At 40.5% G+C, this 25,383-nt stretch overlaps 1 protein-coding gene across 8 annotated transcripts in view; it reads right to left on the bottom strand.

Moving 5' to 3' along the window:
• The window catches only part of LUC7L3 (LUC7 like 3 pre-mRNA splicing factor), a 36,635-nt gene that overhangs the window by 6,378 nt on the left and 4,874 nt on the right, over positions 1-25,383 (bottom strand). For 4 of the 8 annotated variants that reach the window (XM_030826973.1, XM_030826971.1, XM_030826972.1 and 1 more), the window contains exons 2-9: positions 12,757-12,823; positions 9,425-9,464; positions 8,528-8,672; positions 8,046-8,120; positions 5,957-6,061; positions 4,950-5,111; positions 3,765-4,048; positions 3,063-3,223 (exon numbers count right to left, since the gene is read on the bottom strand). In XM_030826973.1, coding sequence (XP_030682833.1) covers positions 3,063-3,223; positions 3,765-4,048; positions 4,950-5,111; positions 5,957-6,061; positions 8,046-8,120; positions 8,528-8,672; positions 9,425-9,464; positions 12,757-12,823 — 1,039 coding nt within the window. Of the gene's footprint in view, positions 1-395; positions 522-3,062; positions 3,224-3,764; positions 4,049-4,949; positions 5,112-5,956; positions 6,062-8,045; positions 8,121-8,527; positions 8,673-9,424; positions 9,465-11,580; positions 11,644-12,299; positions 12,417-12,756; positions 12,824-24,888; positions 24,907-25,383 lie in introns of those variants that run through there. The other 4 variants (XR_004033247.1, XM_030826976.1, XM_030826977.1 and 1 more) reach the window with 4 other exon arrangements.

Raw genomic sequence — 25,383 nt, 5'->3', positions numbered from 1 at the left:
GTATTCCCCCAACAAAAAATTTCTACAGAAAATGTTAAAAAGCCAACTAGAAACTTTCTGGAAAAATTACTTTTCCCCTTACTAAGAATAGCTGGTCTGGCAGAGTAGTTAATAAGACAAAAAGACATTTTAAGAGAAACAGAACCCTCTACATAGTTTCTGCACAGTTATGAAGACATAACACCAAATATCTAGGAGAGACAGTAATGAAAACAAAATATGGTATGGGAGGGGCACCCACTCAGAGAACTGAAGATCTTATGTAAAAGAGCGTATTTAGTCCATAACACTTGCAAAATACACAAAGCAATGTCCAAGTAGTTAAGCGCAAGACTTGCTTCATGTCTGTCTGTCCACTTGTGAGAACTGTGCCAGGACAGTGGGCTCTAACTGACCTTGTGGGAAAGTCCTCCCTTTGTGCCTTATGGGCTTCTCCGGTGCACAGGTAGCTTCAATGAGGAAAAGTCGTCTTGTTGTCCCGTAGAGGACTAGTAGTCAGTCCAATAATCTTATCTTCTGCCCTATGTAAATATGGTAGATCTTAATAGTCCTAAGGACATCCACAATTTGTGGTGGATTTTAGGGCTATGGATGAAAAAAGGAAACTCTCTTGACAAAGAGAGCACCTTACATTGGTTGCTGACAGCTTTGTGTGAGAAACCACTTTTCATTTGTGGAGTGAGATAAACTGCTTCTATCATAGCACCTGGAGTAATAAACTTGCTCTTTCTCATTTGCCGTTAATAAATGCCCACTGTGGCTCACACCTGGTCCCAAAGTCCAGATCTTCAGTCATTTATAAGAGTGCCTGGATGGCTACATGGTAGTTTCTTTTCTGTATTTTTTTTTTTTACATTTTTTTAATTCACTCATCTGCACACTGATTTTTAATTATTTTTACATAGCATTTTCAAAATGCCAATAAATTATATCACTTCTAAAAGAGATTCCAATGTTTACCTCTGTCATAGCATACCCAATCATGGGAGACAAACCTGATACAGTTTTCTTGGTATCTTCTCTCTTTGCACCAAGTCTCACACATGGAAAATCCCTGTCTGTTGCTAATCTAAACATAACTCAGCTTATTCTGCTTAAAGAAAAGTTTTACTAGGGGCCAGGCATGGTGGCTTACACCTGTAACTCCAGCACTTTAGGAGACTGAGGCAGGAGGATTGCTTGAACCCAGGAGATCGAGATCACGATCACACTGGACAACATGGCACAACCCCATCTCTACCAAAAAAAAAAAAAAAAAAAAAAATTAGCCAAGCATGGTAGTATGCACCTACAGTCCCAGCCACCCAGGAGGCTGAGGTGAGAGGATCACTTGGGCCGGGGAGGTAGAGGCTGCAGTGAGCCGTGATCGTGCCACTGCACTCAGCCTGGGTGACACTGAGACTCTGTCTGAAAAAAAACAAAAAACAAACAAACAAAAAACAATAAAAAGTTTTACTAAATTTCATGTCATCATCATTACAATTTTAGGATTAAAGGTAAGCAACTCTGGACATCTTTTTGCTCTATCCAGAAATTACACAAATATGCCTGTTTTTAGTCAGACCAGTGTCATTTACTACTCAACTCTGACTTCAAGTAGTTATGAAGGCTAGCTAGCTTTTATCCCTACGAACCAACCCAACAATTTTAAGTGTCACAAATTATAACACAGAATAGAGCAACTAAAGCTAACAATAGGGAAATGTAAAACCAAAAACTTTCTCAAAACAAATATTATTAATTTGACCTGATAGTCATACCTGGCTCTTAAGAGTTGACTTCTCATCCCAAAAATACATTACACAGAAAGTCTTGCAAAAAGATTGGGTAAAACATTCTTAAATCTAATGTTAAATCAGTTAACCCTTTGTAGCAACTGCCTTTTGAATCACAGAAGCAAGTTCTCAACTTGAATGGCAAACACTAGCACATCTGGCAGTAAGACAAAAGTTTTCAACACTTTCCCACATTACAGTAAAAGCCAATATATGTTAAATATTTCAGAAAAAGAGTGTGTGCTTATTTTAATAAAAGCAGAGACCAAAAAATATGTCCACAGTTTGTGCTGCTAGTTCTAGCTGAGTCTAGAGGAAAAACGAAAACAAAAAACCAGGACAGTTCTATTAAAGGATATAATAACACATAAAAGACTAGTATAATAAACCTTAATAGCAGCACATATATTATGCTGGTGATTAAACACAGAGACAGGTAGAATGAAATGAAACAAGGAGAGCTGAGAAAATCAGAAATAGGACCCTTCTCTCATTCCTAAAACCATGCAAAGCACAACAGCTCATTCAATACAAAATAAAAGATATTTTATATCTTTTATTTAAAAAATACAAAATAGAAGAACACAAAACTCAGACAGGAGACCCTGATGGTTAACAGAGTTATCTTCCAATCAAGGCTACGTTAGATGAGAATATTCTTGTGAAAACATATCACACAAAATTAAAAAGTCCATTAATAGTGCCAACAGCACAGTAAATCAGCTACTGGGATGCCACAAAAAAAAAAAAAAAAAAAGAAAAGAAAAAGTAGAGGGGAAAGAGCATGTTGATCCCATTGAAAACATGTGTAAGACACATGTAAGCAATTCAACTTCTAGGGACTTAGATGTTAATTACTAACTTAAATGAATGCTACAAATGAAGACTAATGCAACAATGTACACTCACTTCATAAGACATATTATGAAACACTGCAGTGTGTAAAAAAAAAAAAAAAAGTAGCCAATAACCAAGGTAATATGATAAATCCTACGCCTAATAACCCTGAAAAGTAATGTAATACTTAAAAGAATCTACATGAAAAACCTTCAGGTTATCAACTGAAAGATGTTGTTTAACATCTAAGAAAACACGAGATAAACTGTCATTTTCACAAATCTAAGTAAGAGAGGGGGAAAGAATGCCTGTCCCCTACTGAACAGTGTTCCTCAAAGTGAAAAGGAGTATGTATGAAATGGATCTTTGCCTGTGTCTGGAGAAAAGTGAGTGGGGCGATTAGGGTGTGAAAACAGTTTCTTAATGAACTGAATTCTCATACAAACTAACCTTTCTCCTTGGATTTTCTATCTTGTTCTCTGTCCCGACTTTTGCTCCTGTGCTTATATGACTTTCGGTCCCGGCTTTTTGATCTTCTTCGATCCCGACTTCGAGATCTATGTTTTCTTTCTGATCGATCATGGCTTCTGCTTCTTCGTCGATCTCTACTTCTTAATAATTTAAAACCAAAAGGCAACTTCAGCCAGTATTACGATAAGTAAAGGCCTTGAAGTAGATGCTATTAATTAACAAGACTAAGCAAAACTTACCCTCTAAAACATATTTACATTAGAAATCTTAAGAACTAAGAATTATGGAAAATCTTTCTAAATTCATCTCCAATAGTACTAAGATGGTTATCGTTGTGCTCTTTAAGACTCTTCTTCAATTTGTAATTATAATTAAAACAGTATGGCTGATTTCATATTTTATTTCTCGGAATCAGTATGACAAGCACTTAAGAGACCATCAGGTAGTCTAACTTTGTAAAAAGATTGTGTGAAATTTCCTAGACAGGTGGGAAATAGCACAGAAGTTGCCCTGAAGATGGAACTATTTTATTCACTGATTGCGCTCTCACAACCCATCCTATCACTTAAAGATGCTTAAGAGCTTCCCAAGTACCATTCCAAGGAATAATACTAGTAAATTATTATTGTTATTGCACACTCATTATGAGCTGGACATCAGTCTTAGGTGTTTTATATATACCTGCTTCGCCTTCTTTCTCTACTTCGTGACCTTTTGTGGTCCCGAGACCTGCTGCATCTTCTGTCTGATGTTCGGCTCGAGTGTCTACTTCGTGAACGACTTCTCTTTCTTCTTTCCCTGTCACGAGCCCTTTCTTTTTCTCTTTCTTCCTCTTCCCTTCGTCTTTTCCTTTCTCTTTCTTCCCTTTCTCTCTCCCGTTCTTTTTCTCTTTCTTCTCTTTCTTGCTTCTCCTTTTTTAGACGCTCATCACGATCAGGTTCTTCGGTTCTTTTCCTTAACTTTTCCTAGAAAAATCAAGTTGGATTCTTATGCAAATGTAACTTTAAAGCATTGTTAAACAATGGTCAACTAATGTGAAGTTACCTGTAGACCAACTTATGGAAATGATGCCCTTAAGGGATATGTAGACATTCCAACACCATGTATATACACAAGGTATCATTATTTGTCTAAATCCTCAGGAATATTCTCCCCAAATTTCTGGCACTCAAGAGTTAAGAAAATCAAGTGCTTTCATAGTTCGATAAACAGCAAAATTTCACAGAACTCACAATGCTTCAAAAATAATTAAACATAGGAAAATATCAATGAGAGGGTCATATCTCTATTTAAGCCATATTAAAATAGTTATTTTTATCTATAGCTAGTGATAGCTAAAAGCTGTAGCTATAGCTAAAATAGATTTTTTTAAATAGCTAAAATGTATCTTTAGAAGAAACTTATGCTGGCGAAGTGCAGTGGCTCAGCACTTTGGGAAGCTGACGAGGACGGATCACCTGAGGCAGGAGTTCAAGACCAGCCTGGCCAACAGGAAAAAACCCCGTCTCTATTAAAAAAATACAAAAATCAGCCGGGCCTGGTAGTGTGTGCCTGTAATCCCAGCTACTTGGGAAGCTGAGGCACGAGAATTGCTTGAACCCCAGAGGTGGAGGTTGCGGTGAGCTGAGATCACGCCACTGTACTCCAGCCTGGGTGACAAAGCAAGACTGTCTCAAAAACAAAACAAACAAAAAAAATTAGCCAGGCATGGTGGCACATGCCTGTACTCCCAGCTACTCAGGAGGCTGAGGCATGAGAATTGCTTAAACCTGGGAGGTGGAGGTGGCAGTGAGCTGAGATCGAGTCACTGCACTCCAGGTGACAGAGCAACAATCTGCCTCAAAACAAACAAACAAAAAAACTTACTTTTAATTCTTCTACAGTAGCTTTAATTTTGGCGTAGCCCATGTGTTGTTTTCCCATCAAATGGTCATCTACCCGGGACTGGGCATCTCCTACTATTAAAAAGGCTCCACACACTTCACAAACTTCCATTTGTTTTTCTTGTGCAGCAAAGCTTTCAATTGTCTAAAATGATAAATCAGTTATTGTAAGAACATCTGAGGAAGAGAAACAAATCCCAGGAAAGTACTCAACATTTAGAAAAGATTTCTAATGTGTGTAAATTGCTCTTTTCCATTTCCCCAAATCAGTAATATTGGGCTACAAGTGGTCAACTTTTAGAGAGGGATGTTTAAGGTAACAGCAACTAACTTACTGAATCATGCAGAAAAAAATGTTGAGACCCACTGTTCAATGTTCAACACCCACATTACCTTTCAAAATTTAAATCACCTTTCAGAAAGCCACCTATTTTAATATGAATTCATTCCTTGCTTAGGTTCAAGGGATATGATGTCCATATACAAAACTAATTAAGGAACTAAGCACATTGACTATAATCTGAACATATCCTATTCAATATGGAGGAACCAATGACCAATTATATTCTGCAATCAACAGTATCTGAAACACGTATATTCTATCCTCCACTTAAAAGAGTTAGATATTTTAAGGGTGTATTAATTTTTAACAAAGATGTTAGTAAGTACTGAGTAATTTACTACAACAAAAATGAAAATAAAACCAGGCTCATATGAAAATTTATGGTTTAAGGCAGTGATTGGCAAGCCAGAGAGGCCTTTTTCTAACATTTTATTGGGATACAACCACACCCGTTTGTTTCTTGTACTACCTAAAGTTGCTTGCATACTGCACACAGGCAGAGCTTAGTAGTTGCCACAGATCTTGTGGCCTACAAATTGTGCTGACTCTAAGTTTAGAACATCAGTTTTCAAAGGTTCTCAAATAAAAATGAGTTCCTACTAACTGTTAACGGACAGGTGAGATAATGTGAAATAAGGTTTACTCACCGAGGTTGTGGACCTTAGTAGTTCTCTCTCTTCTTTTAATTGCTCAACTAATTTCATCATCCCCTGGGCTTCTTCTACTTTTCCTTCAGACCCTAATTCTTCAATCTTAGAAGAGTGGGGGGAAAAACAGTTAAGATTTCTTTCAAACCCAACTATTGTCTTTTTTCCCCATGGTTCATTAGTGGTTGTTTTCCATCTTTTTTGTTTAGTTTTATTTACAAAAGCCTCTTTGGGTTTAATTGATCCTAGTTTTTTTTATACTTCAATAAAGTATAACTGATGTGTTAAGAAAAATGCACTTTCAGCCGGACGTGATGGCTCATGCCTGTAATCCAAGCACTTTGGGAGGCCAAGGTGGGCAGATCACCTGAGGTCACGAGTTCAAGACCAGCCTGGCCAACATGTTGAAACTCCATCTCTACTAAAAATACACACACAAAAAATTAGCCAAGCATGGTGGCGGGCACCTGTAATCCCAGCTACTGGGGAGACTGAGGCAGGAGAACTGCTTGAACCCAGGAGGTGGAGGTTGCGGTGAGCCAAGATCGTGCCACTGCACTCCAGCCTGGATGATGACGTGAGACTGTTTTTTTTTTTTTTTTTTTTTTTTAAAAAAAAAGGGAGAGGCAGCATCTATGTTGCCCAGGCTGGTTTTGAACTGCTGAGCTCAAGCAATCCTCCCAAAGTGCTGGGATTACAGGTGTGAGCCACCCACTCTTTTCAGCACCTCCTCCCGCCTGAATTCCAAACACAATCCCTAGGCAACCACAGATCTGCTTTCTGTCACTATAGGTAAATATGCATTTTCTAAAATTTTATATAGAGTCATAGAGTCTATATTCCTTTTTTGTCTGGCTTCTTTCACTCAGCCTAATTATTTTAAGATCCATCCATATTGTCTTATGTAGCTAATTCCTTTTTATTACTGATAGGCATTCCACGATATAGATACATCATGATTTAATTATCCACTCACCTGCTGATGGGTATTTTAATTGATTCCAGTCTGGGTTTTTATTTTTTTGTGCCATTATGAATATAGCACTCACGAACACTGGAGTGTAAATCTTTGTGTAGACATATGTTTTCATTTCTCTTGGATAAATATTTGGGAGTAGAATGGCTCATGGTACATTTTTAACTTTTTACGCAACAGACTCCAGGGCCAGGCACAGTGGCTTACACCTGTAATCTCAACACTTCGGGAGGCCAAGGTGGGTGGATTACTTGAGGTCAGGAATTTGAGACCAGCTTGGCCAGCACAGTGAAACCCCATTTCTATTAAAAATACAACAATCAGCCAGGGATGGTGGCGCACACCTGTAATCCTAGCTACTTGGGAGGCTGAGGCAGGAGAATCATTTGAACCTGGGAGGCAGAGGTTGCAGTGAGCTGAGATCGCGCCACTGCACTCCAGCATGGGTGACAAAGCAAGACTGTCTTAAAAGAACAGTAACAACAACAACAAAACAGACTCCAATACGATCTGCAGGAATATGAAAGAAAAAAATGAGACTATTTTTTCCGAAGTGGTTGTGCAATATTATACCCCAGTTCCAGCTGGCTCACATCCTTGCCAATAGCTGGTATGATCAGTTTAATTTTAGCTATTCTAATAGGTGTCTAATAGGTATCTGATTGTAGTTTTAATCGGTATTTCCCTAACAACTAATAGTGTTGAACATCTTTTCATATTTGCTATCCTTTTAGATACATACAAATGTACATGTACACACACACACACACAAGACAAGGTCTCACTCTGTTGCCCAAGCTGGAGTGCAGTGGCACAGACACGTCTCACTGCAGCCTCGCCCTTGCAGGCTTAAGCAATTCTCCTAACTCAGCCTCCAGTGTAGCTGGGACCACAGGTACACACCATCACCCTGCCTAATTTTTGTAGAGACCGGGTCTCACTTTGTTGCCCAGACTGGTCTCAAATTCTTGGGCTGAAAAGCAATCCTCCGGCCTCGGCCTCCCAAAGTGCTGGGATTATACACGAGTTACCATGCTTGGCCCATCCTTATATTTTTGCCGGTTACATGCCTGTTTCAAATTATTTCCTGACACTAATGCACACAATTCTCACCTGTTGCAGAAGTACATCAATTTTGTCTGTTAGAACCTGAATTTTTTCTTCATTTTTGCCTGTTGGGCCAGCGGCCTGTTGAAGACAATAAAACATATTACCAACAAGTTGAAAACAAAGATAAACATGCAAACTTGCACATACCATACATAATATTTCTATTTAATAATTAAAATGCTTAATTGAAAGGATAGTAATTCAATTATCTTCAACTTCTGTTGGTCAATCACATGTTGTCAGTTACTACTATTTAAGAGAAAAATCTTGGCCTCAAGAAAAAAGAAAGAAAAATCTTATGGTTAGCAAAATCAATGTTATGTTTGCTAATAAAGACTGGAAAAAAAAATGAATGCCTTGTAAGTTTCATATCATTTTAAAAGAACAAAGTAATGAACAGAAGACAAGTTTCAAAAATATTAGGGAGGTCTCTGAATCTCCAGAAAACAAGGACCCTTTACAAAGACTGAGTTGACTTCACTTACCCCAGAAGACTGCTGGTTTTGAGATAATGCCAAACGAGCATGGCCGCGTCTGATCCTACGTTCTACTTCTGCAAGTAAGCTCTGTAAGTATCGCAAAAAATCTCTCTCATAGCCAACTTTCATGAAACGAGAGCTCTTCTCATACCTGGTAACATGAAAATAAACAAGTACTCATTTCCAAATCTTCAGCCATTACAACTCAAATATTCTATCTTAACTAGCCTCAACGACTATTGCATTTAGGCTGCAGGGTAAACCAGGTGTATTTGAAGTGACTTTCTGATTGCCCCTCATCATAGAGCTTTACACAGGGGTTTAACCTCTGGCTTTACCACTGTACTGGATCTATGACCCTGGACCTAGGACAAGTCTCATGAATAAAATCAGGGCTGGGCGTGGTGGCTCATGCCTGTAATCCCAGCACTTTGGGAGGCCGAGGTGGGTAGATCACTTGAGGTCAGCAGTTTGAGACCAGCCTGGCCAACATGGTGAAACCCTGTGTCTACTAAAAATACAAAATATTAGCCAGGCATGGTGGTGGGCGCCTGTAATCCCAGCTACTCAGGAGTTTGAGGCAGGAGAATCCCTTGAACCTGGGAGGCGGAGGTTGCAGTAAGCTGAGATCATACCACTGCACTCCAGCCTGGGTGACACAGTGAGACTCATTTTAAAAAAAAAAGCAAATGAGCTATAGAAAAAAAAGTTTGACATACAGGGTAAACTCATGTGGTAGCTATCAGTATCATTAGTGAAGCTACAGAACTTTCTTACTATCCCCAGCGAGTGACTGGACTTCTCTCAGACCTCATTTTACATTTAATTCCAATTATTCCTCAACCCTTGTCCCTCTTAAACCAACTAATAACTGGGGGGGAAATGACAAGCAAAATAACTTACTGTTTTCGTAGATTTTCATCATGAATTTTTTCACATGGACCTGGGGGAAAAATATAATTGTATAAATTATCTGTGATTATTAGCAACCTTTTCTTGCCAAAAAAAAGTTATTTTTCTTTTTAAAAAGAAAAAGGATTCACTTTATCACTGAGTAGTTTGTAGCCATCTAAATTGATCCTACTGAATCATGAAGCATCATAACCAAACAGGGTATAAAATTGATATGCTCAGTCTTCAAAGTCAATATAATGGATAGCAACCATATATGGTTAAAAGAGAAGGGAGGGAGGGAGAAAGGGAGGGAAGGTGAAAGGAAATTGTTCCTTATTGCCATCACTAAAGAAAACTGATGGGGGCAGACCACTGAACTGAACCATTGCTGACTTTATTATTTTCAAATCTGTATATAAAGTCAAATAGCACTAGACTAGTACCTAACTCCTACTTCTTCCCACCTCTAAAAAGCAATTATCTTAACTCTTCTCCATTTCTTCTCGAATTTACCTCCACCTTTTAAAATTCTATGCTTATTTTGCTATTTATCAATCCTAGACATTAAAATTTTTGGATAAACACTTAGTGTTCATATTATGCAAGTACTATTCACTGTCAGGCCAAACAAAGGTGCATTATGAGACACTTCTGATGTTTTTTGTTGTTGTTTTGTTTTGTTTTGAGATAGAGTCTTGCTCTGTTGCCCAGGCCGGAGTGCACCGGCGAAATTTTGGTTCACCGCAACTTCCGCCTACCAGGTTCAAGGGATTCTCCTGCCTCAACCTCCCAAGTAGCTAGGATTACAGGCACCCACCACCATGCCTGGGTAATTTTTTTTAATTTTTAGTAGAGACAGGATTTCACCCTGTTGGCCAAGCTGTTCTTGAACTCCTAACCTCGAGTGATCTGCCCTCCTTTGCCTCCAAAAGTGCTGGGATTACAGGTGTGAGCCTAGTTTTTTCTCTATATTTTCAAATTCTTCTCAAACACTTCAACTCAGCTATAGAAACTATCTCAATACTAATTTCACATATGACTCAAAATATATCAGATCATCAGTTTCATTTTCTTCCATGGGCCTTCTGCCTTACTTCAATCTGGGATACTTATTTTCTAAGCTCACTATAGAATTACTGTCCTGATGAATTCCTTTTCTGCTCTGTAGTAGATGAGAATTACTGGATCTCTTGTTTTTTCTTTCCTCTTTCTTGGTTTATGGACATGTTTTGGTGGAGTTTCCTGAAAAAAGGTCCATGGGAGATAAATCTGTTGAGACCCTGTATATCTGAAAATGTCTTTTTTCCCCTCATATGTTGATGTTTGGCTATATAGCTAAGCTTGGCAGACACATTTTCACTCAGCACCCTGACGATGTTTCTCCAATGTCTTCAACTTCCCCCGTTGTTACTGACCAGTCTTAGGCCATTCTGATTCATAATTCTGTGACCTACACCCACCCCCACCACCCCCATGTTCTAAAATTTCACAGGGGTATGCCTAGGTATGGATCTTTTTCATTCACTGTCCTGATCACTTGTAGGGCCTGCTCAACCTAAAGATGAATGTCCTTTAGTACCGCAAATTTTTTATCTTAAGCAATTCCCTCTGCTTTTATTCTGTCCACAACTATTAAGCTGGTAGTACAGTTCTTGTTAAGTTTTTAAAAAATCCTTCTGTCATACTGCCCAACATTCCAGTAAATTTCCTTAATTTTATTTTCAAATCTTTCCAGTGATTTCAGTTCTATTTCTCCAGTTTTAATTCTAAGAGCTGTTTTTCAAAAAATGTTTTTCAAACTTTTTCCACAAGTTCCCTCTTTATGGCGTCCTATTATTGCTGAAGAATATAGTGTCTTCTCATATGTCTCTGAAGATACTAAATTTCTTAAGATTTTGAAGAATCTCTCTTCTGCTTTCCCCATTATCTCCAATTCCACTAAATTCTTCTTTCTCTGTTGGTTTTGTTAATCTCTTGTGTTGAAGGCTTTCTTCGAACGTCTGGCTGGTGATCCTTGGCAAGCAACTAATTTTTTAAAGACACTTCCAAAATCTGACTGGAAGTTAGTAGGGATTAGGCAGGGTTTGTCAGCTCATGAATGGGCTTTATCATAGGAAAATCAGGCAGTAAGACTTTCTTTTAAGAGATTCCCCAAGGGTCAGTACCTGTAGAGATCACTTCTCAGGAACTGTTCACTTTCTCTAGAGAAGAATCCTCTTTTCTTCTGCCTGGGGAAAAACATCTGGCTGTATCCTTCCAGGAACAGGGCAGAGGAGAGCCCCACCAATAAAAATACAGATTCATTTGCTCTCTTTTACATTCTTTTTTTAACTTACTACTGCCCATGCTGTGTCTGAAATCTCAAGATCTAGACTGGTGCTACCTTAATACGCTCCTAATGCTCTAAGGCAAACATTGTACATAATGAATTGACTTCTTTTATGTATCCAGAATGATCCTGGTTATGTACCATCCTTGAGAGAACTGAGGAAATAGTCAATTTTTTTTTCTATTTTGTGGTTCAGATAAACTAGTCTCTCTAGTCCAATTTCTCCAGAAAATAACCCTCTCTTCTCCTGGGGTCTATGGGGAGGAGAGTAAGATCAACAGATGCACAGGACCACCTACACTAGTGGCAATTTTGCATCCTGGGGGACATCTGGCAATGTCTGAAGACATTTTGGGGTGTCGCAACAGGGGGTGCTACTGGTTATCTAGTGGGTAAAGGCCAGAGATGTTGCTAAACATCCCACAATGCATGAAAAGCCCCCTCCAAAACTGGCTCAAAATGTCAACAATGTCAAGGCTGAGAAACCCTGAACTAGACTACAGACTAATCTCTCTCATTTTCAGCCCCATGACTCAACCCTGCCTTCTGTGGTACCTGGTGCCTCCAAATCCTGAGCCTGTCCAGGGTTCTGCTGATCAAACACTCGCTTCTGTTTAGTATCCCCTTCTGCAGGCTTTTAGGGTACAGGTTGCTCTGCTCTGTTGCGTTTGCTGCTACTCCTCCATCCACTTGTCATCTTCCAAAAATCTGCTGACACCTCTAACGTTATCTCCTCTTCCATATACATCTTTTTAAAAATGTTTTCACTTAAGTGGAGTTTTGGGAGGGAGTGGAAATAGACATGTATGTTTAATTAAGCCACCACGTTTAATCAGACTGACATTTATTAATACATTCAAATATCTAAACCAAGTAAGAAATTACTTATTAGCAAATCTTTAAGAAAAAACTTTACAGAATTATAAAGAATCAGTTTTTTTCCTTTCACCACTCCTATTCAACATTTTAGATATCATAAATTTGATAAAAGTTACACAGAAAATTCACTTACCAAGATCAGAACGTGTATTTGTGAACAATTCCGCAGGACAAAAACCACAGAGATAATATTTACAAACCTAGTAAAGAAAAACAAAGGTACTTAAAAAATTGCTTGGTTTTAAAACTATATTGGAGAAGGGTGCCAAATAACTATTTTCTCATTTCTCTTGAGGTATGTATGTTTCAACCAATATAAGAATTTGTTGAATCATATTAGGTAAATTAGTGATTTTCAGACTCCTGAATTTCGATAAAAGAAAAAATCTGCAATACTCGTATAACTAGTATTTTATCTATTTTTAATCATCACCTGCTGACCCCCCAGTAGCAAAAACAAATATGGGAAAGACATCCCAAAATAAAGGACAATTTTTAATTTTTAAAAACTCTTACGCTGTTCTTATCATTTCATCTCTTTCATAGTTACGATTTGGAAATAACCATCTAAATCACAGATAACACTCATTTAAAGCAATTCAGCTCCATCTTTTTGCTTAGAAGATCCTTAACACATCAGCCTCCCAAGTAAACTACAACTACAGGTGCAAGCACCATGCCTGGCAAATTTTTAAAAATATTTTGGAAAGACAGGGACTTGCTACGTTGCCCAGGTTGGTCTCAAACTCCTGGCTCCAAGCAATTCTCTTGGTGGGTTCCCACAGTATGGGGAAAAACTATTAACATAAAACCAATGTTTAATTCTCTCCCACTGGTACTTCTGTAACTCCTTCAGATATATTCCAAAACTGCTCTATCCCAAATTTAATTTTATAACACTAAAAACCAAACCATGTAAATCAAAATTCCAAAATATCACCTTTCCTTCACACAAAACTTCACTGTTACTAGGTGGATTATCACTATGTATTTTTTTGAAACAGTCTCACTCACTCTGTTGCCCAGGATGGAGCGCAGTGGTGCCATCTCAGCCCACTGCAAGCTCTGCCTCCCAGGTTCAAGCAATTATTCTGCCTCCGCCTCCAAAGTAGCTGGAATTACAGGTATGCGCCACCATGCCCAGCTAGTTTTTGTATTTTTAGTACAGACAGGGTTTCACCATGTTGGTCAGGCTGGTCTCGAACTCCTGACCTCAAGTGATTCGCCCGTCTTGGCCCCCCAACATGCTGGGATTATAGGTGTGAACCACTGTGTCCAGCTCTGGGAAGATTATTAATGCACAACTATAACACATGAAAGAAAAGGCAGTGTTGGTCAGGTATGGTGGCTCACACCTGTAATCCCAACACATTAGGAGGCCAAGGCAGGAGGATAACTTTAGCTCAGGAATTTGAGACCGGCCTGGGCAACATGGCAAAACCCCATGTCTATAAAAAATACAAAAAGTAGCCAAGGCGTGGTGGCACAGTCCCAGCTACCCAGGAGGCTGAGGCAGAAGGATCGCTTGAGCCTGGGAGGTCGAGGGTGCAGCTAGCCATGATCGTGCTATTTACTGCACTCCAGCCTGGGCAACACAATCACAACCTGTCTCAAAAAAAAAAAAGAAAAAGGAAAAGGAAAGGCAAAAGGAAAACGAAAAGGAAAAGGAAAAGGGAAAGGAAAAAAAGGCAGTGTTAAATTTAAACCTGAAAGTTCTTTCTAGACAGGACTGGGTGCTAAAACTGAAATAGGCGTTTTTTTTTCCTCAAAGGCTTTATAATCATTAGAAGCAATGTGGTTCCATAAGCTGCATCCAGGATTAAAGTCATAAAACATATCTAAATATTCATGTTTACACAACCTCACAGACATGAAAGTTTTTTGTTTTTTCTTTCTTTTTTCTTTTTTTGAGACAGAGTTTCGCTCCTGTTGCCCTGGCTGGAGTGCAATGGTATGATCTTGGCTCACCGCAACCTCTGCCTCCCGGGCTCAGGCAATTCTCCTGCCTCGGCCTCCTGAGTAGCTGGGATTACAGGCACCCGCCACCATGCCCGGCTAATTTTGAATTTTTAGTAGAGACGGGGTTTCTCCATGTTGGTCAGGCTGGTCTTGAACTCCCAACCTTAGGTGATCCACCGCCTCGGCCTCCCAAAGTGCTAGGATTACAGGCCTCACCGCACTCAGACATGAAAGTTTTACTATTACTGTGAATTTTATCTTTACTTATAAACATTTCATTTACATTTCCCATTTTTACAATAATACATTCTAGGGTTTTGGAGAAGATTCTTTCTAAAGATTGATTTTGTTTTCAATAGGACTTCTAATGGCCTCATGACCAATTTAAGACTATTGTTCCGTAAGTTTAAGCTAGGCAAGCCACTAGTTTTATGCCAATATTACTCTGATACAGCTTTATGCCTTAGTATCTTTCTACTGCTTTCTTTCCTTTTTAAGTTATTATACTTGATTTTTAAGATTATTCTTTGCAGCTGGGCACAGTGGTGCAGGCCTGTAGTGCCAGCTACTTGGGAGGCTAAGGCGGGAAGACTAGTTGAGCCCAGGAGTTTGAGGCTGTAGTGTGCTAGGACCACACCTGTGAACAGCCACTGTACTCCAGGCCCTGGCAACATTAAGTGACAACTCGTCTCTAAGAACATAATAAAAGTTTTAAAGGCTGGGTGCGGTGGCTCATACCTGTAATCCCAGCACTTTGGGAGGCCAAGGCAGGAGGATCACCTGAGGTCGGGAGTTTGAGACCAGTGTGACCAACATGGAGAAACCCCGTCTCTACTGAAAATACAAAATCAGCCAGGCATGGTGGCGCATGCCTATAATCCCAACTACTCGGGAGGCTGAGGCAGGAGAACTGCTTGAACCTGGGAGGCGGAGGTTGTGGTGAGCCAAGATTAGGCCATTGCACTCTGGTCTGGGCAGCAAGAGAGAAACTCCGTCCAAAAAAAAAAAAAAAGTTTTAAAAAAGATTATTCTTTGTAACTTAAACATTGTTGTCACAAATAGTTTATTTTTAAAAGACTATATGCTATCTAAAGCTAATGTTTTTAAAAATTATTTCTGAAGTTCCAGTGCTTATGATGCCATGTTTTTCTAATTCTTAAAACATCCATTTTGTTCAACTTTGTGTTCACTTTAAATGCATCACAGTAAAATACCAATGCCAATACTCAACTTTTATAAACACTGCTTTGAGAGTTTCTTTTATTTGGGGGAGGGAGGATGTGGCAACAATTATGCCACTTTTACTGTGACCTATAACCCTTCAATTACATTAACCCTGTTTTGAAGACTCGAAAATTTCACACAACTATATTTAGTAAAAGTTATTGCCAGGATCTGCTATTATTTATAGCCATAACCTGTATGGTTATAAAATAATTTAAAAACTAAATTTTGTGTGCCATCCTCACAGACATGAAAAGTCTTACTATTACTGTGAATTGGCTGTGCACGGTGGCTCACGCCTGTAATCCCAGCACTCTGGAAGGCTGAAGCAGGCGGATCACGAGTTCAGGAGATTGAGATCATCCTGGCTAACACGGTGAAACCCCGTCTCTACTAAAAATACAAAAAATTAGCCAGGCATGGTAGCGGCCGCCTGTAGTCCCAGCTACTTGGGAGGCTGAGGCAGGAGAACGGTGTGAACCCAGGAGGTGGAGCTTGCAGTGAGCAGAGATCGCACCACCGGGTGATAGAGCAAGACTCCGTCTCAAAAAAAAAAAACAAAGAAAGTTTTACTGTGAATTTTATTTTTACTTACAAACATTTCATTTCTATTTCCCATTTTTACAGTAATATATTCTAGGGTTTGAGATTGTTCTATCTAAAGATTAATTTTATTGTTTTCAATAGGACTTCTAACGACCTCATGACCAATTTAAGTGTTTCCTAAGTTTAAGGTAGGCAAGACACAATGTCTATGATCCTCAGAAAGGTTCCCCATTAAAAACAAAAACAAAAACGAATAAACATATCTCTACAGTCCCTCCTGACTCTCAAGCATGTGAAATAGGTACACTGCAACATGGCACAATGAATCTTCGCCGTTGCTTATCTGCTAAAGAACCAGGGCTCATGCCTGTAATCCCAGCACTTTGGGAGGTTGAGATGGGAGGATTGCTTGAGCCTCGGAGGTGGAGGTGGCAGTGTGCTGTTATCACACCGCTGCACTCCAGCTAGGGCGACAGAACGCAACCTGTCTAAAAAAGAAAAAAAAAAGAACCAGATGTCATAATTCCGCCTTGGTTTCTTCATAGTATTAAAAAAGGAGATAAGCTGGGCCCAGTGGCTTATGCCTGTAATCCCAGCACTTCAGGAGGCCAAAGCAGGAGGATCATGTGAGCCTAGCCTGGGCAATCTAGTGAGACCTTGTCTCTAAAAAAAAAAGAATGAAAAAAATTAACCAGGTATGGTGTCACACACCTGTAGTCCCAGCTACTTGGGTGGCCAGGGTGGAAGGGTCCTTGGAGCTCAGGAGGTTGACGCTGCAGTGAGTGGTGATCATGCCACTGCACTTCAGCCTGGGTGAAAAGGGCAAGACTCAATTAAATAAATAAGGAGGTAATAAATTTCTTATAGTGGGATTGTAAAGATTAAACTGTATACATTTGCTAAACTGGAAGAAAAAGGTGTTAGCCTACGTAAAAGCTAAAGCAACTCCATCTTGGGTGTTAAAGTGCCAGGCTGACTTCCGATTAACTCCAATTCCAGGAATGCCTCTAAGACTTCTATTTTATCTACTGTTCCTTGTGTTAAGAACATGTACTTACTGTAAATCCTGCCCTTAGGTCAAAACAATTTTGATGATTTTGTACTTAACATAAATCCTGCCCATAAGTAATTATCCTACACATGCCTTCTGAAGCACAGATACCCTTTCCCTATGGTATATAGCCCTGGGTCTGGGGAGATGACATCTTGTCTTGCCACCAGCAGCTGCCCAAGACACAGACCTGCCTTCTGTTCGTAGGTCCCTATTACATGTTTCCAAGAAACTGGATTTGTCAGCCTCTTTCTTTGGCCTCTCAGCTTCTTCAGACTTTGGGGGTAGGTTTCCGTAGACCTGTCCGCTGCACATTACTATTTTAAATGTTTTTAGGCACTGTGTATACCAAATAACACATGCCTGTCTGTGGGCTAACCAGAAGCTACCTAATCTAGTCCAATCACCCCATTAGAGACCACATGACCTGCCCTGACGGCATCCAGCTATATCTACAGAATCCAGACTAGAATCCATTTCCCCAATCCAGTTCTGAGTGTTCCTTCCACTCCAACTCTCCTGCTTTACCATTTAATGGTACATCAGAATTATCTGTTACTCTACGCAATATACTAGCTACCTGGACTGCTTCTTTTAACTCTCCCCAGAGACCGAGGATTTTAACTAAAAATATTAACAAGGGATCCGAAAAACCGGGAAGAACATATTTGGATGCTTCAAATAAAGTCATCAATAATGATAACAACAAACCCAGAGAGGCCAGGTGTGGTGGCTCACACCTGTAATCCCAGCACTTTGGGAGGCGGAGGCAGGTGAATCACCTGAGGTCAGGAGTTCAAGACCAGCCTGGCCAATATGGTGAAACCCTGTCTCTACCAAAATACAAAAATTGGCCGGGCATAATGGTGAGTGCCTGTAATCCCAGCTACTTGGGAGGCTGAGGTGGGAGAATTGCTTGAACCCGGGAGGGAGAGGTTGCAGTTAGCTGAGATCACACCACTATACTCCAGCTTGGGTGACAGAGAGAGACTCTCAAAAAAAGAATAAACCCAGAGAATTCTTATCTTTCTTTTGGATATAATCATGACAACTGCTCAAGTTTTGGAATACTAGCATTCTTCATTTAATAGTAATCCCCAAAAGATATAAATTCTTATTACAGATTAATACCCATGCAAACTCTCTAAATACCTACATAATCCTAACTTATCCTCTTAATAAATTTAAGGCAACACTAGTGACAAGTGTTCAATCTCATCAACAGTTTTTATTTATTTATTTTTTTTTTTGAGACAGAGCCTCACTCTCTTGCCCAGGCTGGAGTGCAGTGGCGCAATCTTGGCTCAATGCAACCTCTGCCTCCCACGTTCAAGTGATTCTCCTGCCTCAGCCTCCCGAGGGGCTGGGATTACAGGAGCATATCACAATGCCTGGCCAATTTTTGTATTTTTAGTAGATGGCGTTAAGCCATGTTGGCCAGGCTGGTCTCAAACTTCTGACCTCAAATGATCCACCCACCTTGGCCTCCCAAAGTGCTGGGATTACAGGCATGAGCCACAGCACCAGGCTCATTAAGGACATCTTAATGATTTTTGTCTTTCTGTATCTACTGAGATCCAACATTAAGCAATACAATTCTCCTTTGAGCTAATCAAATATTTTCAATGCTGTCTGCACTATTTTTACGTCTTACTTTTTTTTTTTTTTGGAGACAGAGTCTTACTGTCACCCAGGCTGGAGTGCAGTGGTTCGATCTTGGCTCACTATCTCTACCTCCCGGGCTCAAGCAATTCTCATGCCTCAGCCTCCCAAGCTGGGATTATGGGCAACTGCCACCATGCCTGGCTAATTTTTTAGTAGAGATGGGGTTTTACCATGGTTGATCTCGAACTCCTGGCCTGTCTGCACTATTTTTGTTAAACTGCTTATCATAAAGATAATAGACTGGAAGCGGTGGCTCACGCCTGTAATCTCAGCACTTTGGGAGGCTGAGGTAGGCAGATGGCTTAAGCTCAGGAGTTCGAGACCAGCCTGGGCAATGTGGCAAGACCCCCTCTCCACCAATACAAAAAAATTAGCCAGGAGTGGTGCTGGCCTATAGTCCCAGCTACTCAGGAGGCTGGAGTGGGAGGAGACTGCTTGAGCCCAGGAGGTGGAGGTTGCAGTGAGCTGAGATTGTGTTACCACACTCCAGCCTGGGTAACAGAGCCAGACATTGTCCCCCCTCCCCCTGCCAAAAAATACATATATATATATAAAATATGTATTTATATTCAATATCTACTTCCGATTATCTAAACACTGGCAACAGAATTCATGTTGGAAACAGTAAAACTGACAGGGACTTAAATTTTAAAAATCTAAATAGCCAATCCTAATTACTATATACAGTAAGTCCTTGAATAATGTGATGAGGGAAAAAAAAATGATTCCCAGCTGGGGCTAACTGTGTAGGAGTCTGCAAGTTCTCCCCATATCTGTATGGGTTTTCTCCCAGTACTCTGGTTTCCTTCCACATCCCAAACCTGTGCACAGTAGGTGAACTGGCATGCTTAAGTCCCAGTCTGGGTGTGTGTGGGTGTGTGAGTACGCCCTGTGACGGGAGGGCATCTTGTCCAGGGTTAGTTCCTGCCTTGCATCCTGGGCAGCCGGGATCAGCTCTGGCCACCCACCACCCTGAACTGGAATAAGGAGGCTGGAAAGGAATGAATATAAATTATTGTAAAATATAAGTTTGTAAAGCATATGATAATCATACAAATGCATGACAATAAACAGCATAGTCCAAAAGTGGTGAGTTTATCATATTTATTATTGTGTTGGAACTGGAGGTAGGAGGTGCTTCTGACAACGTTCAAGTTGTAAACATTTATTCCTTGACTTAACTCACCACCACAACTGCCATCACTCGCTGATTCACCAAGAACTGGGTAATTATCTCGCTTTTATTCATCTTTCTTAAATGTATGTATACCTCAAATTTATCTCAATGTTTGATATCAGAAATGTTTTGGGTCTTTTTAGTTATGTTTCTGTAACCAGAATGTGCCATAGAAACCTAACTCTTCTTTATATTAACTAATCTATGGTAAAACTTTTGTCATATGTCATTTCAACTGAAGTCAGTTTCCAAGAACCCGTTAACGACGTTAAATGCAGACTTACTGTATTCTGAAACAGGACATATTACTGGAATACCTCAAATGCCATACATATACAAATATTGATTAATTTGAAATCCAGGAATACCTGGAAATTTTATTGGTTAAAAAAAAGGAACACGAGGCCGGGCGCGGTGGCTCACGCCTGTAATCCCAGCACTTTAGGAGGCCGGGGCGGGTAGATCACGAGGTCAGAAAATCGAGACCATCCTGGCTAACACAGTGAAACCCCGTCTCTACTAAAAACACACAAAAAAATTAGCCGGGCGTGGTGGCGGGCGCCTGTAGTCCCAGCTACTCGGGAGGCTGAGGCAGGAGAATGGCGTGAACCCCGGGGGGTGGAGCCTGCAGTGAACCACGCCACTGCACCCCAGCCTGGGCGACAGCGAGACTCTGTCTCAAAAAAAAAAAAAAAAAGGAACACGCGGCCGGGCGCAGCGGCTCACACCTGCAATCCTAGCACTTTGGGAGGCCGAGGCAGGCAGATTCACTTGAAGCCAGGAGTTTGAGACCAGCCTGGCCAAAATGGCGAAACGCCATCTCTACTAAAAATACAAAAATTAGCCAAGCATGGTGGCACACACCTGTAATTCCAGCTACTCGGGAGACTGAGGCATGAGAATCGCTTGAACCAGGGAAGCAGAGGTTAGCAGTGAGCTGAGATCGCACCACTGCACTCCAGCCTGGACAACAGATCAAGACTGTCTCAAAAAAAAAAAAAAAAAAAAAAAAACCAACCTTACACGCTGTAGTCTTTTGTCACTTCTGCCTTAATATTAATAGTTTAATTCTGATTATGACAGGCTACATTTTCTTTTTAGCTAAGAGTTCAATTCATTGTGTTAAAGATAAACTCTCAAAGAGATAATTTTTAATAAAAGAATTTATAACAAAAATTATGTCCCTGATAACATATAGTTTTATGTTTAAGCTATACCACCACCACACACTCATTTCCATGCCTTTAATTTTATTACGTATACCTTTGCAGGCATGATTCACTATTGCCTACACAAACTTCTAGTAAAATTTCAATCAATCTTCCATAGCAGCCAGTTAGTAAACATCTCTCTTCTGCTTAGAGCCTTCAGTTATTTCCCAATGTAATAAAGTCTAAACTTTTAACAAGGCTTATAAAAACTTTTTTTTTTTTTTGAGACAGAGTCTCACTCTGTCGCCCAGGCTGGAGTGCAGTGGCGCGATCTCGGCTCACCGCAAGCTCCGCCTCCCGGGTTCACATCATTCTCCTGCCTCAGCCTCCAGAGTAGCTGGGACTACAGGTGCCTGCCACCACGCCCAGCTGATTTTTTTGTTGTTGTTGTATTTTTAGTAGAGACAGGGTTTCACCATGTTAGCCAGGATGGTCTCATCTCCTGACCTCGTGATCCACCCTTCTCTGCCTCCCAAAGTACTGGGATTACAGGCGTGAGCCACCGCACCCGGCCTATAAAAACTATTTAAAACCAAGTTCTTGCCTACCTATCTACACTCCCCCACCCAACAAAAACACACACACTACAATACTATTTAAAATTTGCCAAATTCACCGATTTTTCTCCAGCTCTTCCTTCAGGCTGGTAAGGTGTCTTCTCTCTCCTCTCCCTCAGGCCAATTCCTGCCAATCCTTTAGGTAAATGTATTTAAAGACCACTTTGACAGGCCTTTCCTGAGTATCCATCCCAGTCTGGGTTATGCACTCCTTTCCTGTGTACACTGTACAGTTGACCTTTGAACTCGGGGGGCTACGGGCACTGCTATGGTTTGGATATGGTTTCTTTGGTCCCAAAAAAACATTCTTGTGGGAGTGAATTCCCATTCTTAGTTGACTGGAAAATTGGTTGTTGAACAGAGCCTGGCACTCCTAGCCACGTGATCTTTGCACATGCTGGCTCCCCTTCTGCCATAAGTGGAAGCAGTCTGGGACCCTCACCAGATAGGTACCAGCTACAATGCTTCTTGTACAGCCTGTGGAACTGAACTAAATAAACCTCTTTTCTTTATAAATTATCCAGCCTCAGGTATTCCTTTATAACAACTAAGAGAGTTACTGACCCTAACTCCCCTAAAACTTAACTATCAAAAGCCTACAACTGACTGGAAGCCATACAATAACATTAACAGTTGGTTAACACATATTTTGTATATTATTTGTATTATATACTGTATTTTTTTTTTTTTTTGAGACAAAGTCTCGCTCTGTCAACCACGCTGGAGTGCGGTGGCGTGATCTCGGCTCACTGCAACCTCCGCCTCCCGGGTTCAAGCAATTCTCCTGCCTCAGCCTCCTGAGTAGCTGGGATTACAAGCACCGGCCACAACGCCTGGCTAATTTTTGTATTTTTAGTAGAGACAGGGTTTCACCATGTTAGCCAGGCTGGTCTCCAACTCCTGACCTCAAGTGATCTGCCTACCTCAGCCTCCCAAAGTGCTGGGATTACAGACGTAAGCCACAGTGCCTGGCTATATACTGTATTCTTACAATAAAGTAAGCTAGAGATGTGCACTGTAGAATGTTTAGGGAAAAAAATAACTGTTAAGTAAGCTACAGAAAAAAATGTGAAAACACATTTACAGTGCTGTATTTATCAATACCCTAAGTTTAGGTCATCTGTATACAAAAGATGAATTGTCTGAAATGCCAGCAACCCCACATGCAGATCTCAGTCTATCATACATATCAAGCAATTTAACTTCTTGTATTGTCATGACTTTTCTGCTTCTTCAGAGCACTTCCAATGTCACTAGCTGCACTTCGTATGGGTCTCAGGGCATTATTCAAAGGTCATGGTATTGTACATAGGCCAGGCGCTGTGGCTCACACCTCTAACCCCAGCACTTTGGGAGGCCAAGGTGGGCAGATCACTTAAGGCCAGGAGTTCGAGCCCAGCCTGGCCAACATGACAAAACCCCATCTCTATTAAAAATACAAAACTTAGCCAGACATGGTGGTACACGGCTGTAATCCCAGCTACTTGGGAGGCTGAGGTATGAGAACTGCTTGAACCTGGGAAGCAGAGGTTGCAGTGAGCCGAGACGGCACCACTGCACTCCAGCCTGGGCGACAGAGCAGAACTGTCTCAAAAACAACAACAAAAAGCAAAACAAAAGTTTATACGGTATTGCAATAAACTGATGAAAATACACAAGAACCAAGGGATAATTTTTTACTGTGATATGCAATTTACTTTAGACACCAACTGCTCATGCAGAGATTATCAGTCACAGGTCATAGGGCATTTTAAGTGGAGCCTGGTAACACTTGAGCTCACTGTAATAGCAACAGGTGGCTACAAAATTATTACAGTATTACAGTATGTACTATAGTTAATTTTATGCAGTTATTACTCAATCTTTACTTTCTCTGGACTGCTAGTGGCACCATGTACTGTGTGCGTAAGTTTTCATAAAGTTTAACTTTTTATGATTCGTATGTATTTTGTGGTAGGAAAATGATAAACTAGTATATACATCTATTTTATGTATTTGTGATGTACTTATCCTTTCTTAAATTTTAAAAATATTTCTAGGCTATGTGATTTGTCTTCAAGTTTTTTCAAATTGTTGCAAATCTCCAAAAAATGTTCCAATATATTTATTGAAAAAACTCCACGTATAAGTGGACACACTCAACTCAAACCCGTGTTGTTCAAGGGTCAATTTTACTTTTCCCAATGGTGGCATTTATCATATTCTGTTATGGAAATGCATTTACATTCAATTGGAATAATCCCCATTGGAAAAAAAAGTGCATTTACTCCTTCCTGTCACCAATACCTGATGGCTCTTTAGAACCAAGTGCTGTATCTGTACTATACTGCTGTTATCTACCTAAGAGCAACACTTTATATTTTTTTTTGAAATGGAGTCTTGCTCCTGTTTCGCAGGCTGGAGTGCAGTGGCATGATCTCGGCTCACTGCAACCTCCACCTCCCGGGTTCAAGCGATTCTCCTTCCTCAGCCTCTCGAGTAGCTGGGATTACAGGCATGCGCCACCACACCTGGCTAATTTTTGTATTTGTAGTAGAGACAGGGTTTTGCCATGTTGGCCAGGCTGGTCTCGAACTCCTGACCTCAGGTGATCCACCCGCCTCAGCCTCGCAAAGTGCTAGGATTAACAGGCGTGAGCTACTGCGCCCAGCCAAGCAATACATTTTTGTTGGATAAATGAATACAACAATTTTCCTAACTTACTATAAGAAATGAAGAGAAGGGCTGGGCACAGTAGCTCACGCCTGTAATCCCAGCACTTTGGGAGGCTGAGGGAGGATCACTTGTTGTCAAAAGTTCAAGACCAGCCCGGCAAACATGGTGAAACCCCATCTCTACAACAATACAAAAATTAGTCAGGCATGGTGGCATGCACCTGTAATTCCACCTACTCTGGAGGCAGAATCGCTTGAACCCAGGAGGTGGAGGTTGCAGTGAGCTGAGATCACACCACTGCACTCCAACTTGGGCAACAGAGCAAGACTCCATCTCGGGGGAAAAAAAACAGAGAGAAAATATTTCATAAAACAAAGAACTGTATTAGCAAAAAAGTCAAATTTACAAACTTAAGCTACCTTCTCCTTTTGTGAGGAAATCAAGGCTAATAACATATATAATGACACACACACACACACACACACACACACACACACGTTTTCCTAAAGCAACCAAAGATTTAGGAAATACCTTAGTATAATTTTCAGTGTGATTATGGTATTGTGGTTATTTTATTCAATTTTTTTTTTTGAGACAGAGTGTCACTCTGTTGCCCAGGCTGGACTGTGGTGGCACCATCTCGGCTCACTGCAACCTCTGCCTCCTGGGTTGAAAGGATCCTCCCGCCTCAACCTCCGGAGTAGCTGGGATTACA

The sequence above is a fragment of the Nomascus leucogenys genome, chromosome 14 (genome assembly GCF_006542625.1).
Source record: "Nomascus leucogenys isolate Asia chromosome 14, Asia_NLE_v1, whole genome shotgun sequence".
Lineage (NCBI taxonomy): Eukaryota > Metazoa > Chordata > Mammalia > Primates > Hylobatidae > Nomascus > Nomascus leucogenys.
This window is presented reverse-complemented; position numbering and strand designations above follow the sequence as displayed.